Here is a 20344-nt window from a genome sequence, read left to right as displayed (position 1 = left end):
CGCCCACCTGTGTTTTTCTCATCAGCACTCTGAATTGTGGCAGAATCCTAGTACAGTCACTTGAACCTACGCCAAGTCCTAAGGATATGCCGTTTCCATTGTGGAATCTTCTCCAGGCTCTCTCAGACTTTCCACTTTGCTTTTATTGGCAGGAAAAATTAATCAGCCTAAAGGAATTCTTTAAGTAGACTTTAACTGAGTAGAATCAGTGGGAGATGAAAGGCTGGGCAAGGTCCATTTTAATGTCTTTAGTCGCTAAAATCAACCCAACCTGCTGGATCTGAAAAGTATCAGAAATGAAAAAGGTGGGGATAGAAGTACACTATCGCAGGTCACATCTGCAACTATTAAACGTTTTTGCTACTTGAGGAAACATTAGATTCGGAGTTTTTTGGTGGGGTTATGGGGAGATCTGAAGAAGTGAATTTTCCACCAAAAGTCTGTTCCCTTTTCTCAGATCTAATGGATTAGAAAGCTGTGTTTTTATAATTCGAATGCCAGGCTGGAAGTGGCTTGATTTTGCGTATTTCATTTCATTTTCGTGAGCGAATTGGGGGGGGGATGTCATACCTTTTTTAAAAAAAAGAGAGCTGAGAACTGACAACAGACAAGAGTCTCCATGTGTGTAAAGAGACAAGGCCCAGCTCTGTGATTTATTTAGCTTTGCTATGAATTTTTTTAACCTATCCCTGGCCTAAATAATTGTGTAAAAATATTACAGGATTGTCAAAGGTCATGACAACCCAAAGCATCAGGGTGGAACAAGATGGCACCTTTGTTCTTTTCTCTCTCTCATTGCAGGGGGTTGGACTAGATGACCCTTGGGGGTCCCTTCCAACTCTACAATTCCACGATTCTCTCTCGCTTTCTCTCCAGAAACTGGCTAACCAAAAAAACTCAGCACAACAGGTTTGGGAGCTCAGCCACTTTCTCCCCTCCCTCTTTCCTCCCAAATTGTTCAGGAAAAGCAGGAGAAATTTCAGGCACCTCTAGTCAGCCCCCCCCCCCACCCAATGTGAAGTTGCAGCCCTCCCTCCCTCCCTCTCCCTCCCCCCTCCCCAACATCCACTCCCAAGTGGCATTTTCAGAGATGGAAGGGGAAAAAACCGTGTGAGCGATTGGAAGTGCGCCTGGCACTTTTAACCACATCATCTTTTGGCAAAAGGAGGAGGCGGCGGCTGTCTTTTCGCCCGACACACACAATCACAGCACGGCTACACCTGCCCCCCCCCCCTGCCCACAACCTCCTAAGAAAGGCGAGTGTTGGTGTCTTAGATGTCAGTCAGTTGGCATAGATGCAGCTGGCTCTGGCGTGGGGGGTGGGGGCAGCTGTTCCAAACAGGCAACCTTTTGCTCGGCTCTGATATGCAGCTGCCTCTGCGGTGTGTCTGTGGCCATTGATGCAGGGATCCCTCGGAGGGAGGCAACAGCAACAGTAGCAGCAGCAGCAGCGGCGGCGGTGGCTGGCTCTCCACCAGGATGGGTGTGTCTTGCCTGGCATTTCCAGCATCCATCCCTATCTCTTTTTCATCCATGATATCGTCAAGGAGAAACCCCCCTCTCCTTCGCCAGAAGTCATAGCTCAGCAGGGAGCTCGCCCCCAGGCAGCCCAGGCAGTCTCTGGTTAGTCCCAGGCCAGAAGGGCCCCCGGGGGCAGGCAGGGCACCATGCTGCCAGCAGTCAGCCCTGCAACGACGACGACGTGTTCAGCTCGGCCAGCACAAGGCACAGGTTCCTTGGGGCTCAGCCCCCACTCACTGTCATATAGCCGTGTCCCACAGCACCGTCTGCTGGCGGCGGCAGGGTGGCGTCCCGGATTTGCGGTTCTCCGTGTTCCTCCGCCAGCTGGGCAGAATGGGCATGCTCTCCTGCTTGCACAGGCTGCGCTCTGGACGGTGCCGTGCTTTGATCTCCTTGCAGACGCACCGCTTGCGCTCAATGACCTCCAGCAGCTTCCCATCCCTCTCGCGGGAGCTCTGGGGGCCCCCCGACACCGGCAGCTGTGCGTGCTGCAAGGCCTGCAAGGGAAAAAGGGGGGTTGGCAGGACATTGTCACTGGAGGTGGGCAGGAGGAGAAAAAGTTTCCCCAGCAAGGCTGTCCTCCTCCCTCTGATGCAGCCTTTGCCAACCTGGGGCCTGCCAGGTGCCTTGAGCTATCCCATTAGCCCCACCCGGCTGTAGTCCCATCAGACCATGAGATTTAGTTCAAAGTGACCTGGGGAGCAGCAGGTTGGCAAAGGCTGCTCTAACACACAAGCAGTTGGATCTGTTGCCCTCCCCAAATATGCTCTGGAGCATGGTGGGGTGGGGGTGGGGGACCTAGAACAGATTAGCGGGGAGGAGAGGAAGTTCCTCTGTGCAGCCGAAAATCTTTGCACTAATGGAAGCACTTCACTCCACATCCCCTCCTGTCTAAAAATAAACCACGACGGCTTCCCTTTGGGGGCATCTGTTTGGCCACCCTGAGAAAAGGATGCTGGACTAGACTGGCGCTCCCCATGGTCTGATCCGGCTGACGCGGGGCTGTTCTAAGAGACGGGATCCCTATTATTATTATTATTATTATTATTATTATTATTATTAGTAGTAGTAGTAGTAGTAGTAGTAGTAGTATACTGCCCTATACCCGCAGGTCTCAGGGTGGTTCACAAGATAAAATCACAATACAAAGTTAAAGGATCTCAGGCAGCAATGCTGGGAGCCTTGGCAAGATAGATTATGAGCCCACCTTGGCATGTCACCTGCCTATGACCTGTTTAAATTTGTGGTGTTGGTGAAGCAGCAGAACAAGGGGGAAACCTCAAAAGCCGAGTGGGATACTTTACATCCTACCTCACCTTTTTTAGCCTATGAATTATTATTATTATTATTATTATTATTATTATTACTACTACTATTTTGTTGCGTTCCTCGTGAAAGTGACTCAAAGCAACTTACAGAAACAATACAATCACTCAGACCAATTACAATGAGCACAACCAAGAAAAAAACTTTTTAAAAACCACCCTGACACAGGTAACCGATGGCTCCTTCAAATCCTGCCCCACAAAGAGGCCACAAATACCCCAAACCCTTCCAATTAAGTGCCAAAAGCCCAGGTGGGAAGGACAGGTTTTTTGGCACCTAAATATAGACAAAAATGGCGCCACACAGGACTCCTTGGAGAGAGCATTCCACAAAGAGGGAGCCACTGCTATAAAGGCTGTTCTCTTCTCACCACCCTCTGGACCTCCCTTGGAGGCGGCTCATGTAGAAGAGCCTCGGGTGGCAATGGCTGGGTCAGTGTCTGCTCATGTCACAACAGTTCATGTCTTATGTTACTCCTATGCACACCAAAACAGCGCAAGTAATTTTGCAGCTATTTGTTTCCCCCACAAAATCTGGGAAAGGAGATGCATTTATAAAATTAAGTGCCGTTGCTATTTGTTAATATTCATTTGTTGCTTTCCTCAAGAAAATGACCCAAAGTGTATTACAAGCACAATAATAAACTCTAACCAATCAGCAGAACCCATAAAAACTTTATAAACCTTCACTATACAAATAACGGGCAGATCTTACTGATCCTGATCCTCTAAAGGAGGCCGCAGATACTCTAAATCCTTCAAATTACAGGCCAAAAATCTGAGTTAAAAAGGAAAGGTTTTGGCCAGCCCTTAAAAATGAAGATGGCGCCACCCAGTGTCACCCAGGATCTGATATCCTGCTGCCATGTCCCTGATACAACAGGCTTCCTTTCTGTTTCCGGAGAACCGCAGGTGTGTGCGCACAAACAGAATCCCTCAGTCTAAGCCACTAGGCCCCAATTCTTTCCAACCACTCAACCCCCACCCCACCGGCCTTCACTTCCAACATACCAGGCTGGCTGGGTCCCGAGCGTGGCTGCACGGTCTCTGCGCCTGAATCACGGCATGTCGGACGCCAGAGGTGGATGCCGAGCGGCCCAGAAGGTAGCCCCCTGTGAAATCTGGGGTGTGCGAGGGGAGAGCAGGAAACAGACTATTGAGCAATGGCCCCCCACTAAGCATTCCCTCCCACCCTATAATGGCTAGCCCTGATGTTGCCTGTCTTTCTCTCTAAGAGGAGGCGTGCCAGGAACATGTCTGAAAGGGAGCAACAGCCTTGTACACTGAATAAAGCAAAGATAATGGAGTCCCCCTCTTCCTTCCTTGGGGAATGTTTGTAGCTCAGCGAGAGGGCACCTGCTTTGCATGCAGAAGGTCCCAGGTTCAATCCCCGATGGCCTCTCTAGGTAGGGCTGGGAGAGACTCCCTGCTTGAATCCTGGGCAAGTCCCTCCCAGTCAGTGTAAGACAGTACTGAGTTGGTGGACCAATGGTCACACTGACTCCGTATGAGGCAGCACCCTCTGTTCCCCCTCAACCCCAACAGCAAAGCAGGATTTCAGGGGGAAAGAGGGACCCCTGGGAATAGCCCCCAGCAGAAAAGAGCCTGGCATGATGAACAAGTGAACAAACATCTCTCTCTCTCTCTCTCTCTCTCTCTCTGTGTGTGTGTGTTTTCCTCTCTCTCCTCTGCATCCCGCACTTGCTTGCTGCAGTCTGTCCTCATTTGAAGGTCACCTGCTCCTTTCTTTTGCAGCTGCATCGCATACAAGTTCTGCAGCCAAAACGAGGCAGAGAACAAAGAGGGATCCCTCACAACCCCCACCCCGCAAAAGCAAGGCCGGGGAAGGCTGTGCCCTGCAAGCCCCCCACCCCGGCCCCACCCCCGGCAACGGCAGCCTCACCTCCATTACGATGACAGGCAGGGAAGGTCTGGCAGGGAACGGGCAAATTTGTCCTCCCCGCTGGCATCTTGGCAGCCAGGCCCTCTGGCCCCGGGGCGCGGACAGGGATGCCCGACTGCAGGACAACCGGCGGCTGGTGGGCCTTCTCTTCCTTTTCCATTTTCGGTGGAGCACCACCCCCACTGTCCCATCCTTGGGGGGCTTCTGCAGCCTCTGAAAAGTCAGGGAAAGAAGAGCTCAAGGAGGGAAGCAGGGAAGGGCACAAGTAGGTGGGAAAGCCAGACAGGGTAAGCCAGCGTAGGAGGGTAGTAAGCATGGATAATGTGCATCCCCAGGGACCACTGGAGCCTCAGGACTCAGCCTTAGGAAGGCTGGGCAGGGAGGCATGCCGCCGTAACCCCAAACTCTCTGGATCGGCTTCTTGTTAGACGGGAAGCCTTGTTCGTTCTGCAACTGGTTGGAAAAAGGGTCCCCTAGGGAGGAAACCCACCCCCTCCCTCCCAGTGCTGGCAGCTGGGCCCAAAAGGGATGAAAAAACTCTGCCACACTCCCCAATAGAAGGGCAGCCCCTCCAGGCACTTTGGCTGCTCTTCCTCACCACACTCCTCCTCACCGGTTTAGTGCCAGCCTGCGGGTGACCCCAGGCCAAAGGCAGCACCTTCCCCAGGAGAGAAGCTTCATCCACCCTCAGGCAGACCGGTAAACCCTTCGTCCTCGCAACCCCTAGAATACCAGCCAGAACTGTCTCCCTGTCCCCACCTACCCCACCCAAGGGTTGGTGCCTCTGGGCCACACTCACTCTCCGGCTCTTTCCCCTTCTGGCTGGCGTAGCCCATCCTCCTTTGCAGGACCCATCCAAAGGGCTCCTCCTCTCCCAACGGGGGCCGGCCACACTCCTCACTGGACAGGACGTGGGAGCAGGCGATGCTGGTGAATGCCCGGTCCTGCAACTGGATCTTGACCGCCGATGAAGCCTTGGTGCCCACGTTCTTGACGCTCTCATATGCTGGCGGGCGCTTCATGCCCACACACGGCGCAGGGTACGTCCAGACCATGCCCAGGGGTGGAGGGTCGGGCAGCGTGCACGCCCGTTGCACCTGCTTGCAGGATGGCACGGTGGAGGGGCGGGCGCACAGCAGGCCGTGCAGCACCGAGATCTCCTTCTCCGTCTTCTGCTCGGCCGGAGCGGAGTGCGTGGTGACCTTGACCGCCGAGTAGACCATGGTGTAGGAAACAGCCGGCTTCTCTTTCACCGGCAGCATAGATGGGACGGAGGCCGCGGGTAGCACTGGCACGGGGGCCTGCTTGGCCGGTGGGCAGATCATGCTGTGGGAGTTGGGGAGCTCCTTCTCTGATTTGCTCTGCCCTGTGGGCTGCGGAGGGAGCGGTGTGGAGTGGCTGCGGGCACGGCCAGAGGGGCCCAGGGCGGTGCTCTCGCCGCTCCGTGGGTGGTGGTGTTGGTGGTGGTGATGACTGGGGACCTGCGGGGTCATGGGGGCGGAGGGCGCCTCCTTGCTGTGGCAGGGGACTGGCAGCTTAGAGCCATCCTGACCTGTGGGTTTGTACCCCTTCTTCCCCTGGGGGAATGCCAGCAGGGGGGGGCGATGCTGCAGGAGATTGGGGAAGGGCGGAGGGATCTCACAGGGGGACGTCTTGGTGCCTGGCGGTGGCGCTGCTGCCTTGGCGGCCTCCCGTTTCACAGGGCGGTGGCGCGGGGAGGCCGGGGCCCCATTGGGGCGGGACTCCCCCCCACCTTCTTCAGGGAGCGGGTATTTCATCTCCTCATAAATGGCTTCGCTCTCGTCAGAGTCCTCGTCTGCTGTGGGGGGCGCTTGGGATGGGAGGCCGGGTCCCCGGAAAATGTCCCCGACCATCTCGATGTACACAGGCTCGTCCTCCTCGGCGTCAGAGCCCTTTGCCTGGCTGTGGGAGAAGGCGCGGCCGTAGCGCTGCATTGCCCCGGCTGCAACGGGGCCTGGAAGTCGACCTGAATACGTCTCGTCGAACGAGACAGATAAGTGGGTGTTGGGGCTGCGTTTTGGCTTCTGCGGGGGGACCTTGCGCCCTGATTCTCGGCTCTCTGCGCTTGACTTATGGGAAGCTGGTGGAGAAAAGCAACAGCAAAGGAGGAAAAGGGGCATGCATTAAAAGCAAGACAAATGGTGGCCGAATAAGGAGGCAGGGGGCTCCGTTCCAGGACCCACGTGCAATACTCCAGTTGTGTACACACCGTACATTGAAAGCTTCTGCCAGGGAATGGTAGTTTACTCCTCATGGAGCTAACAATTCCCAGCACCCTTAACAAACTACAGCTCCAAGGATTCTCTGGGAGATTCCATGTGCTGCAAAAAGAACAAGGAGGAGAGGTGGCGTCCGGGTGCAAACTGAGCTGGGACTGATGGGCAGCTTCCCAGGCAGCCTTAAGAAATGCAGGTGGGGGGGCGGAGCACCCAGTCCCCCTGATGCTTCTCCCAGGGGCCCACTAGCGCTGGACGATATCAGCTTTTCAACATTGTGGTGTATCGCCAGCGAAACTTTGCTGTTTGCCGATAAACTGCGCTGTTGAAAAAACAAGCTGCATTGGCCTCTGGCCGCAAGGTGCCTGGTGAAACTGCCCCAGCTCTCACCTGGGGAACTGAGGCAGGTTCACCCAGGCGCTCACCGCAGCTTGTTTGCATTTCCCCACCCCAGTTGAGATAGCTCACAACAAAAGACAAGGCCCAAGGCCCAGCTAGTTCAGCATCCTGTTCTCAGAAGCAGGATTTGAGCCTGACAGAGGTGCTCTTTTTTCCCTGCAATTCCCAGCGAGCAGCATTCAGAGGCGTGCAGCCTCCTATGGTGGTGGGAGAACACAGTTATCATTAGAAGAGCCTGCTGGATCAGGCCAATGGCCCATCTAGTCCAGCAGCCTCAATGGAAAACCAGGAAGCAAGATTTGAGCACAAGAGCAACACTCTCCCCTCCTGGCGTTTCGAGCAACTGGTAATCATAAGCATTGCTGCTTCCAGCTGTGAAGGCAGAGCAGAGCCATTGTGGCTAGAAGCCATGGATAGCGCTCTCCTCCTCCATGGATTTGTCCCGTCCTCTGAGCCTAGGGCTTGCTGATCAGAAGGTCGGTGGTTCAAATCCCTGTGACGGGGTGAGCTCCCGTTGCTCAGTCCCAGCTCCTGCCAACCTAGCAGTTCGAAAGCACGTAAAATGCAAGAAGTAGATAAATAGGAACCGCTACAGCAGGAAGGTAAACAGCGTTTCCATGTGCTGCTCTGGTTTGCCAGAAGCGGCTTTGTGATGCTGGCCACATGACCTGGAAGCTATACACCGGCTCCCTCGGCCAATAATGCGAGATGAGCGCGCAACCCCAGAGTCGGTCACGACTGGACCTAATGGTCAGGGGTCCCTTTACCTTTTAAAGCCACCCCAGTTAGTGGCCACCCCTGCCTCCTGTGGCAGAGAGTTCCAAAGTTTACACACTGTGGGGAGGGGAGGGCTTTCTTTTATCTGCACTGAATCTTCCAACATGCATCTTCATTGGGTGTTACGAGAGAGCGAGGAAAACCTTTCTCTGTCCGCTTTCTCCATGCTAGGGATCATTTTATAATCTATCATGTCACCTCTTCCTCCCCTTTTCCTTGCCTCAGAGGAGTCCCTCCGTCCCCTCCATTCGTGTTCCTTTTCTGAACCTTTTCCAATTCTATAATATCCTTCTTGAGGTGAGGCAATGGGGTCCATCGCTTTGTCTTCTGCTTGGGTAACCCCAGCTGCCGTGTTTTCTCCCCCCCCCCACGCCTCCCCCCACTGTTGACTGGTTTTGTAAGTCCAGCAGGCAGCTTGGGCCCCAGGGGTGGCGAGTCAGTCTGGCCTGCTTGACAACTTCTCCGAGCAACACGGCCCCACCTCCCTAAATGCCACCCTGCCCCCCCCCGGCACATTCTGGGTCTGCTTCCTAGGGCAGCCCTGTCCTCCTCCTTACTTCCTCTCTTGCTCCCTGCCGGATCCAGGGCGGACTTGGCCTCGGCGCTGAGCTTGGTGCTGGGGTGGCGCTTGGGCTTTGCTGGCGGCTTCCGGGACCCTGCGGCTGCATCCCCTGAGCTGTTGTCCACGCTACCCACTGAGTGGCAGGAGAGGGAGCGGGGCGCCATGCTGCTGGCGCAGGGGTGCGGGGCGTGCTCCTGCGAGGCCGGCATGGTCATGAACCCCATCCTGAAGTGGCGGCGGAAAGAGGCCACGTCCCGTACCTTCCCCACGCTGGGCTCCTTGGCCGAACTGTGGAGGGAGAAGCGGAAAGGGGTGAGGACAAAGTTCATGAACGGGTGGTTGGGAGGGAAACACACACACACACACAACCTCATCTGCACCAGGGCTTACTTATTTATTTCAAAATTTTATACACCACTTGATTGGTGGGGGGAACTAAAACGGTATTATCGGTAAGAGAAATAGGTAATGGCAATGTAAGGCTTTCAAAAAGTTAAAATATCAGTAGACTAGTAATTCTAGTCTTGAAATAATCCATGTTATTGATGCAAGAAGAGTGAAGAGTGCATTAGAGGTGGATTTATCCTGGACTGTGTCCACACATCATTCTGCTTTATTAGCTGTGATGCTTCTCCCAATGTTACTGCGTTTTTGCCATATGGAGGGGGCAACTCCTGTACCAACAAAACTGAGACAAAAAAAAAAGAATAAACCGGGACGTTTTAGGCATAAATAGTTAATAAGATTCCAACGGGAACTCACGGAGCTTGCATCGGTTGGAAATGAAACCGAATGTCCACCCTGATAGTTTTGCAGGCGCCAAACTGTATTGTTATTCCTAGTTTATTCACGCTTGCCAAATCCGCACCATGATCAACTCCCACCCGGGAACCAATGTCCCCACTGTGGAAGGACGTGTGGGTCCAGAATTAGCCTCCACAATCACTTATGGACTCATTGTTAAAACCGTGTTTATGGAAGACAATCTTACTCGGCTGCGAGTGATTGCCAAAGAAGAATTTTTATGGACAAAAATGCCCCCCAATGTGGGACTTCTGATAATTGTTTATAATGCAAGCATGAGGACAAATCACCACACATCCACAATAAAAGTGATGTGGGGGTGGAGGAAAGAGCTGGTGTCATGTGGCAGTTTTGCATCGAGGAGGGAGATTGTCACAGCTCTGGCTTGAAGCTGCAAGGCTGCCCCCTCCTCAGTTGGCCCCACACCCACCATAAGCTTCTGTTCTTCTGGGGTTTGCCTTAAGCAACACCTTGTGGCACCTGTCTGACCTTAGAAGAACTCCTCCCCTCAGGATGCCTGCAAGGGAAGCCACCTGACTGTTTCTTTGTGAAGGAGATAGCCCAGAATGGCCCTCAATGGAGGAGAATGGTGTGCAGAAACCTGAACATCTCTGTGCGTGAGAGAGAAACAGCTGTTGCTCATGCAGAAGGTCTAGGTTGGGTCCCCAGCATCTCCCAGTGGGGCTGGGAATGTCCGTTGTCTGAAACCAGGAGAGCCGAGCAAGTGAAAGCACACGGGGAGCCTGCTGGATCAGGCCCGTGGCCCATCTAGTCCAGCATCCCGTTCTCACAGTGGCCAGCCAGGTGCCAGAAAGGTCCGGGCTGGCCCAAGACGTTTTGACACCTGAGCCGCAGCACAAAATGGTGTCCTTCTCTCACCAGGGAAGAAGGGGTGAGTGGAGATCTACACGGGGAACAAGGCGGGAATCCAACCAACCTCACCTGACAGTTGAAGTGGGAATAAAAGGCAATCATTGCAGGGGGAAGGGGCCTGCTCTGATTACGTCGGGTGCCTGCAGAGCCCAGGAGACCCCCAGAGCGGGGGCCCTGCTCCCTGCCATTTCCTCCCTAGGGGTGGGAGGAGACCAGCAGCTCCCCCTATTCGCTAAGAGGCTGCTGTAGAGGCAATATTGGGGGCAGGCTACTATGGAGGAGGCCGATGTGGTCTCCGAGGGATGTGCTGCAGTCGGGAGCAGCAGAGGCAATGCCTTCCTAGGAGACCAGATCTGCCGCCCTGTGGATCCTGCTGCCTGAGGCAGTCGCCTCCCCCTGAAGTTTCCAACAACTGGTATCCAGAAGCATTGCTGCCTCCAACTTTGTAGGCCGAGCACAGCCATCGTGGCTAATAGCCATTGATAGCCGTATCCTCCATGAATTTGTCTAATCCTCTTTTAAAGCCATCCAGGTTGGTGGCCCATTCCTGCCTCTTTCTCTGAACAAAAAGGGCCCGAGGGCTGCAGTGTTTCTTCAAAGGGGGGGGGGGCTGTTCTGTCCCCTTGCCTTGTGGAAACACCTGCTCCCTTTGCCTCCACTGAAGCTCTCCACTCCTCTGACACGCCAGGCTCCAACAGAGGCTCATGCTCACTCCTCTAAAGGGAGCCAAACCCTAGGATGTGCTGTGTGTTGACATTCTCACTGCCGGGAAGCCGTGTGTGTGACCCTACCTTTGCTAGCACAGATGTTTTGGACTCCCGAGGGCTGACGGGAGTTGTAGTTTAAAACACCTGGAGACCTTCAAGTGGGCCAAAGCTGTGTCAGGAACTGAACTTATCATGATTGAAGTTCTCGTACCAGAGAAAACAATGCCCCAAAACACTATGATTCCCTCCCCACATTCTTCCAAAAGGGTGTCCCCAGTGAGAGAACATACCTATTGTGGCCATCACTACATCTTATGAGAGGCAAAAAAAAGGCTTTATATCCACTGTAAAGGTAAAGGGACCCCTGACCATTAGGTTCAGTCGTGACCGACTCTGGGGTTACGCGCTCATCTCGCATTATTGGCCGAGGGAGCTGACGTATAGCTTTCAGGTCATGTGGCCAGCATGACAAAGCTGTTTCTGGCAAACCACTGTATCCATGCATTAATATATACACACCTCTTGTCATTTATACACCCTTATTCACCCCACCCCCCAATATAAAACCCCAAATGCTGCAACCTTTCCACAAAGCGAAGGATATTCTGGAGAGAACCTGAGCACAACACCACCCCTGATTTCTAGCAAATGATACATAGCGCGGAGGGAGAGCATCACGGCTAGCATTTCCCTCCACCAACCCTGCCTCCATGTACCACATTTTTTTAAAAAAGGCATTTCCTCCCCCTCCCCCTGCACAGCAACATACACATCGCACTTGCCGGCAGCAGAGAAATGTGCTGCAGTGTGTCAGCTGCAGCTGGCAAAGAGCCAAGGGCTGGGAGTGGCTTCTCCCGAATGCCCCTTCATCCCCAATGAGCAGCCCCTTCCCGCAGGCCCCTTCCTCCCTCTCTGTCTCTGTCTCTCTGTGTCTTGGCACAGTGGCGGAGAGAAGACAGGAGAGAAGACAGGGCACGTGCCAACAGCAGATGCTGGGCGAGTAAACAAACCCTCAGCTGCTCCCTGGCTTTCGGAGACGGAGAGACGTTGGCTGAGGCCCAGCCAGTCTGGCATCGCCAGATTCCACCCTCCAGTCATCACACCAGATCTGGGTGAGACGGAAGAAGGAGAGAGTGCCTGCCTGCCTGCCTGCAGCAATCTCCACAGCCAAGCGAGAAAGGAGCTGGAGAGAGAGGGAAGAGCTTCTTTCATGCCCATCTGCCTTTGCCCCACCCTACTTCCCGAATGTTGTTGTTTAGTCGTTTAGTCGTGTCCGACTCTTCGTGACCCCATGGACCATAGCACGTCAGGCACTCCTGTCTTGCACTGCCTCCCGCAGTTTGGTCAAACTCATGTTCGTAGCTTCGAGAACACTGTCCAACCATCTTGTCCTCTGACGTCCCCTTCTCCTAGTGCCCTCCATCTTTCCCAACATCAGGGTCTTTTCCAAGGATTCTTCTCTTCTCATGAGGTGGCCAAAGTATTGGAGCCTCAGCTTCACGATCTGTCCTTCCAGGGAGCACTCAGGGCTGATTTCCTTAAGAATGGATAGGTTTGATCTTCTTGCAGTCCATGGGACTCTCAACAGTCTCCTCCAGCACCATAATTCAAAACTTCCCGAATGGTCCCCCCCTTATCTGCTCACTCCACAGACTGCCTTCCTGCATCCTGCCCATCTCCTAAGTTAGCCTTCTTCGCCAATGTGGTGTGCTCCAGATGTTTTGGACCACAACTTCCACCAGCCCCCAGCAGGCACGGTTGGCAAAAGCTGCCCTAAGCCCGTAGCCTAAGACAGCTAGGTCAGCCGCAATGTTTGGCCCAGACGCAGGCCTCTTCCTACATTGTTAGTCCACAGTTATTACAGCGGCTGCACCGGTACCAAAGGAAGACAGGCCAGACTGAGAATGATTCACAGAATACCTTCGACTGGGACCATTTTTGTTTCGGGAAGGAAGCTAGCAAGCCATTGAACTGCATGGAATTGATCTCCAGGGCAGGTTCCCTTAAGAATTCTGTGCAACTGCCAAACTTGCTACCTTAAGCCATTGCTCCAGGAAGCTTAGTCTCTTCTATGCTGACTGGCAGCAGCACTCCAGAGCTTCAGACTGGGACGGGCTCCCGTTGCCCCCTAAACCACTTGGGGCTTTGCCTTTCGAAGATCACTCCCTCCCCTGCACAACCCAAAACCTTCCACCCCCTGCTCATCGCCATTCATCCTCCCAGCTTTTCCTCCTCCACAGCCACCCGCCCATTGACATCACAATTCCACCACAGACATCTTTGCTCCTCGCGATGCAGGAGAGATGCGCCACCCTTCTCCTTCCTCAGCCACCCTCCTCCTGACTTCCTTCTGGCCACACCTCTCCCAGCCTCCCGCTGGCAGACCTTCAGCATCTCCTCTCTCTCTTCCCTGGTTTTATTCGCTGGAGTGAAGGGTCCTGGGTACCAAAAGTATGAGGATGCAGCAGGATGCTGGCGGATGGCCCAGCAGTTTCCATGGAAACTGCGTCTGGGTGACCTGCAGGAGCCAGGCAACATCAGCCGGCTGGTGCCTTTAACCCTTCACTTTCTGTGAACCAGGGGAGGGGGGGAACAATCCCCACCCCAAGCAGGTTTCATTAGCTCTGTTTGGGACAAGGGGGAGTGAGGCAGCTGCAAGGGTAGCTGTGGGTGGGGTCTCCCTCCCAGCCTCTTTGAGAATGCATTTGGAGGCCAGGATGAGCACTCAGAGCCACCTCAACAAACTGAAGAAGAGAAGAGGGCAGATCAAAATGGGAATTCAGGAAGGTCCAAGAAGCTGAAGGGGGCAGAATGGAATGGGACTCAGGGCTTGCTGGCTTGCTTGGTGCACAGGGCAGGACTTGGACGGGGTTAGGCTGAGTCGGATCCAAGACGACAAGAAAAGAGGGTGAGTAAGAGCTCACCCTCTGAAAAAAGTTACCACGACACAAATCCTAGGCAGAGGCAGCTTTATCCATCCCCTCACCCAGGTGTTCAGCAGCTGGCATCTTTGGGCATTTGCCAGAGCTCCAGCAGGACTTGCTGGTGCCAACACCTGCTCCGGACCCTCCTCACCAGGTGGCAGAAAGCTACAAGCTGCTAACCTAATTTCCCACAAAGCACTGGGGCAGCACTTTGTTGGGCGCTCCAAGGCATTCTGGGAAATTCTAAATGGCAGCTGGAGCAGCAGCATCGATGAGTGAGCCTGCTGGAGGGGGACAGATCAGGCACTGGGCCATGGGCCATGCTCAGAACTTCCGAATTACGCAAGCAAGGGAGCAGGATTTTCAGCGAGCCTGTGGGGATACCTTCTTTGTGGGGGCAGACCCAGGACAGCAGAGTGCTTTTCCTTCAGGATTGCCTTCCCTGCGAGAGAAGGGTGGGAAAGATGTCCTCACCGGGGCACCTTCCAACCATGGGATTTTGTGCCGGCTTCCTTTGCTAACAGCAGCCTCCCAAGGATCTCCCCGTCACACTGGTGGCAGAAACCTACCGTGGATGAATGGTGCCACACTTTGCAAAGGACCAGCTGAATGGCATGGGAAATTATACCTGATGCAGAGAAAGTGGATGGGGGAAAGTTTTCCTCCCTTGTGATAGCTGACCCCAATGGGGGTCATCCAGTGAAGCTGCATGTTGGGTATCATGGACTTGCTGGGGAACCTGCAAGGGAAGAAGGCTCAGGGATTGTAGTGGGAGACAATGAGTAGTCAGCAGGAGAAGACTGGAAAGAGAAGATGTCGGAAGCTGAAGAGGCAACAGAGGTTAGTAAGCAGGAAGAGGCTGTGGCAGAGAGAAGTCCAAACTCAGTGGCAGAAGCTGAAGCAGGAGAGGAGCAGGGCCAGGAGACAGGTAAGGCAGGCTGCTGGAGAAGCCAGGGGGTCTCCACCAGAACCAAGAGAGGTATGAAGAGGATGGAGCAAAGAGAGGCAAGATGAAGGAGCCTTAGATTGCTTGGGAAGGAACCAGGGAAGAAGGGGACTTGGAGAGTTCTGGGAAGGCAACTGCCTCATTTGGGGGCAAGACCTACAGTACTGGGAAGAGTTGCTGTGCTCACTGGGCCTGAGCTGTTTTGTTTCTTTCAATAAAGAGTTAACTTCACTGATGCCTTGGGAGTTATTGCTGACCTTCTCCCAACACCCAGCCTGACAGTGATACCGTAGATTCAGGAAGAAGAGGAGGAAGTACTTAGTCAAACTATGGAATTTGCTTCCAGAAGGTGCAGAGGTGGCCACCAACTTTGGACTGTGAAGGGGTTAGACTTTGAACGGAGGCTGTGACTGGCCACTACTAGCTGCCATGATGAGTATCTAGGATGATAGGAAGCTGCCTTATTCTGAGTCAGACCACAAGCCCATCTTGCTAAAAAATTGTCCATGCTGACTAGCGGAGGCTCTCCAGGTTCCAGAATGGGGTGTCTACTGGCCCTACCTGGAGATGCCATTAGGGACAGGACCTGGGACCTTCTGCATGCAGAGCAGCTGCTCTCCCCACTGAGCTACCTCCGGGATCAAAATTAGCATGCCTCTGGATGTGAAATTGCTGGGGAGTAACACCAGGCCTCTGCTCTTGCCTGTGGGGTTCCCAGAAGAGGCAGTTGGTTAAACTGCAGCGGGAAACGGGAGGTTGGACTAGATTAGCCTTTGCTGTGCTTCCACGAAGGCTTTTGTACACTCTCCTCCAGTGGCTACACACATTCTTCTGCCCTGAGCCACTGTGGCTTGCTGAGTTTTGGAAAACACACCACTCTGTAACTTAGAGCCAAAGCTGGTTGAGATGAAATTGCTTGATGTCACGCCCCACCACTCGGGTCCGGGTTTGGGAGGGAGTTTCGTAACGGGGACATCTGAACCCACAGACTCAAGTTGCAAGAAAGGAGATCCCAACCAAAAGTTAGGAAGAACTTCCTGGAGGTAAGAGCCATTCAACCGTGGAACGGACAGCCTCGGAAAATGGTAGGCTCTCCTTCGCTGGAGGTTGTCAAACAGATTATTTTGCTGTGATTCCAGCACTGCAGGGGGTTGGACTAGATGAGCTTTGGTTGGAACTCTACAAATTCTATGATTTTGTGACAGCCACTGAGAAAAGCAGGCACTAGCCTGGCCTAAAGCTGAGAGGTACTGTGGAATACAACCTGAGTTCAGATCCCACCTTGGACATGGGCCCAACCTGTCATTTGCCACCGCACTCCCTCCAAAAAAAAAAAAAAACGTCTCAGGACCTTGCCTGTAAAATGGGACCAGTAGTGGCCCACCTCACAGGGCTGCTGTGGGAGCAAACATGTTCAAGATTGTGCAGTGCTTTGCAACTGGAAGGACTGCATAAATGTTTTCTCTTCAGAATGGCAGAAATGCTGCCTGTCCATAAAAGTCAGCTGCCATGTCAAAACTGTTCTTGTGAATCATCCGTCTGGAGCAGAAATCAAAGCCCCTTCAAGGAACTGCTTTTGCTGATGCTCCCCTGAGTCACACGGTCGCAGGCTGAAGCCAGCAAAGGCTTGATTTGACCCGGAACTCAGTGAGCTTTAGCCCCAGGACCTGTTTTCCAGTGTCTAACAAGTGAAAATTAAAATTCCTTTGTACATATGCAGAGCGCTCTTCCCTCAACCAGCCGCCTCCTCTCACTGTATGCGCAAGGAATTCCAGGCAAGGCAGCCCCTCTTGTGGAAGCTTCCCCTCTTACCCACCAACACACAAGGGGGATAGAGTCAAAGGGCAGATAAAGCCCTTCTTCATGCAGTGCATATTTAAACTATGGAACTTGCTGCCACAGGAGCCAAGGATGGCTACTGACTTGGATGCTGTATCATGTACTCTGCTTCCACAGCTGGAGGCAGCAATGCTCTTGAATACAAGTTGCTGGAATCTGCAGGAGAGGAGAGTTGCTCTTGTGCTCAAATCCTGCTTGTGAGTTTCCCGTAATGGGCACCTGCCTGGCCACTGTAAGAACAGGATGCTGGACTAGGTGGGCAATTGGCCTGATCCAACAGGCTCTCCTCATGCTGCGAGGACAGGCCCCCACTGCCTGGCACTACTTGCTGGGTCCTGCCTGAGCCACTGAGCCTGAGATCTCGCAGACAATCTGCCCCTCCAAATAATAGCCAATCATTAGAGCAGCTTTTCTGCATCAGATGGGGAAGGCAGGCTCTCGTTCACCATCCCACCATTCAGCGAATCCGCTCCCCCCCACCCCAGATTATCTGAGGATAACCTGGGCTTTTTAAACGCCTTTGGAAAACACCAGGGGCTATATATAGAGCACTTAGTCCAGGCAGGGAAACTTCCACCAGGGCACACGGATTAGGGGCAGAGGGGAGAACATCTGCCAGGAGAGAGCGGGGCGTCTCCAAAATAACAATGGTGTGGGGTGTAGGGGAGACAAACCAAGGGGCTTTAAGGCCAGGTGGCTGGTGCTTGAGAAAACCGGTCAAGGGCAGCAAGACGTCACCAGGCGCTGCTGGGTTCCAGGAACAGTAAAGTCATTGCTGGGAATCACTCTCTAAGTGGCCCAAGGGCCGGATGCGGCCCACAAAGACCGTTTTACTGGCCCCCAAGCCGCCCCCGAACGGCGAGTCCCCTGCACGCTGCACTAAACCAGCGCAGTGTGGCACCAGAAATCGCGTCTGTGCACATGCAGATACCGGAAATTGCATCTGTGCATGTCCGGATGCCGGAAATCACTTCTGCACAGGTGCAATTTTTGGTGTCTGGACATGTGCAGAAGCGATTTTTAGCACCATGGACATGCAGAGACGCAATTTCTGGCATCATGCTGCGCCAGTCCGGCCCACTGACGATCTCCGTGGGAGTGATCCGGCCCATGGCCGGTAAACCTTGCCGACCCCTGCTCTAAGCTCTTTCCTCCATATAATCATAGAATTGTAGAGTTGCAAGGGGCACCAAGGGTCATCTAGTCCAACCCCCCCCCCACAACGCACGATGAGCAGCTTATTCTTATGTATCTCTTATTAAAAGCATCCAATGCAGGAGAGTCCACCACCTCCGATGGGAGTCTGTTCCTCTGTTGAACGGCTCTTACCACCAGAAAGTTCTTCCTGACATTTGGTCGGAATCTCCTTGCAGTTTGAATCCATTTGTTTGGGTCCTGCCCCTCAGAGCAGCAGGAAACAAGATTGCTCCTTCTTCCAGGGGACAGGACTTTATATATTTGAAGATGGCCATCCTGTCATCTCTTAAGTCTCCTCCTATCCAGGCTTAACGTCCCCAACTCCCTCAAGTTCACCTTCTTGATGGTCCTCCTCCACAGTTTAACCCACAAGGCCCCTGCCTCTTGACGATCTCTTGCCTCTGCTACCCCTCTCCCTGCATCATAGAATCATAGAATCCTAGAGTTGGAAGAGACCACAAGGGCCATCCAGTCCAATCCCCTGCCAAGCAGGAAACACCATCAAAACATTCTTGACATATGCCTGTCAAGCCTCTGCTTAAAGACCTCCAAAGAAGGAGACTCCACCACACTTCTTGGTAGCAAATTCCACTGCCGAACAGCTCTTACTGTCAGGAAGTTCTTCCTAATGCTTAGGTGGAATCTTCTTCCTTGTAGTTTGAATCCATTGCTCCGTGTCCGCTTCTCTGGAGCAGCAGAAAACAATCTTTCTCCCTCCTCCATATGACATCCTTTCATATATTTGAACATGGCTATCATATCGCCCCTTAACCTTCTCTTCTCCAGGCTAAACATACCCAGCTCCCTAAGCCGTCAGCTTTCCTCAACCTGGTGCCCTCCAGATATTTTGGCCTACAACTCTCATCAGCCCCAGCCAGCATGGCCATGTGATGTTGGGGCTGATGGACGTTGTACTCCAAATGCTGGAGGGCACCAGCTTGGGGGAGAGCAAGCTAGTCTGTTTCATTGAGCGAAGAGCATTCTTGAAAAAATGCCTGGGAGCACTGAAGGAAAAAGAAGAATTGGGAATTGGGAAGATGTTCTCACTTTGATTTAACGGTGCTGCCTTCTCCGTTCCCTCATCCATTTAGTTCAGTATAGCCTACACTGGCTGGCAGCCTCTCTCCGGGGTTTGAGACAAGGGCTATTCCCAGCCTAACTTGAAGATGTCATCAGGGATCAAACCTGGGACCTTCTGCATGCCAAGCAGGTGCTCTCCGCCTAAGCGAAGGCCCTTCCCTCTACTCAAGGTTTTGCAGCAATCAAGGACAGCAGATAACTTATTTCTCCCCTCTGCTATACATTTCTGCTATACATCACCATAACAATGTTGGGAATGAAGATAATAAGCAATGTATGATCTCAGGACCTGAGTGGCTGGATCAAACACACCTCAAGAAAAACAGCCAACGCACAAGTAAGCTTTTGCATCAGGTCAAACAAGTCCATTACAAGATCGGAATTGGCATATCAAGAGGCCAGCTGATATGGCCTATTTTCAAATCGGACTTGTAAAAGAGAACCAAAGGGAAAACCACAACATGAAGCAGTGACAACAGAATCAAAACAGGCCTTGCGAGTCATCTGAGAAAAATGGGAATAAAAGCCGTCGTCGCAGCACCGCTTCACAAAAATAGCAGCCTCAAACTTTCAGGTGACTGAAACATTTAAAAGCACAAAAGTTTTTATTGGGTTTATTCTGGGCATGGCTCAGAGCAAGGCATTCTGGGCTTGGGTCTTTTTTGTGTTTTAAATTCTGTTTATTTGGCCTGCAGCCCTCAAAACCTAGCTGTCCACAACATCCTTTAGAGAGCCACTTCAAATCCAAGCTAGTTCCTTGTAGAGCCCAGCCTGCCTGAAATGATCTTCCAACTGTTGTGGAAGATTCTCAGGAGTTGGACTCTGCCAGGCCTCCAGCTGAAGGGAGTTCCAGTGGTGCCATCCCTCCGAGTGTGCCCTTTGCTGTCCAGCACAGGTGGGCGAACTCAAGGGACAACCTTTGTTTGGGCCCCTGCCTAATGCTATACCCCCCATCGCCTTTTCAGCACCTGTGGAGCACGTCAGGGGCCAAGCCAACCCCTCCAGCCCTCGCCTACCTCTTCTTGGGCTCGTCGTCCTTGCTCTGTTTCCACTCCACCTTGCTCTTGCGGTACAGAAGGTTCATTTCGTTGCACAGCTGCTTCCGGGGGTGGCACGTCTGGCTCAGGGCCCCGTAGGCCCAGCGGCCACGATCCTCAATGAACTGCAGAAACACGGAGATCAAAGCTTCCGGGGGGCCTGCATTCATCTTCTGGTGGCTGGCAGGCGGTGGGGAGGGGGTGCCCAGAAAG

The 20344-nt window shown here is 53.2% G+C and overlaps 1 protein-coding gene across 1 annotated transcript; it reads right to left on the bottom strand.

Annotated features, from left to right (window-relative positions):
- Window positions 1–222: 222 nt before the first annotated feature.
- On the bottom strand, window positions 223–20344 carry NYAP1 (neuronal tyrosine phosphorylated phosphoinositide-3-kinase adaptor 1). The gene is made up of 6 exons (XM_035136367.3): window positions 20111–20344; window positions 8720–9012; window positions 5549–6850; window positions 4750–4962; window positions 3858–3967; window positions 223–2018 (listed from the first exon to the last, which is right to left on the bottom strand). Exons 1-6 carry the CDS (start codon window positions 20299–20301, stop codon window positions 1761–1763), a joined length of 2367 nt encoding a protein of 788 aa, XP_034992258.3. The 5' UTR covers window positions 20302–20344; the 3' UTR covers window positions 223–1760.

The sequence above is a fragment of the Zootoca vivipara genome, chromosome 12, assembly GCF_965207765.1.
Source record: "Zootoca vivipara chromosome 12, rZooViv2.hap1.1, whole genome shotgun sequence".
Classification (NCBI taxonomy): domain Eukaryota; kingdom Metazoa; phylum Chordata; class Lepidosauria; order Squamata; family Lacertidae; genus Zootoca; species Zootoca vivipara.
The sequence above is the reverse complement of the archived record's forward strand: the minus strand, read 5'-3'. Positions and strand labels throughout refer to the sequence as shown.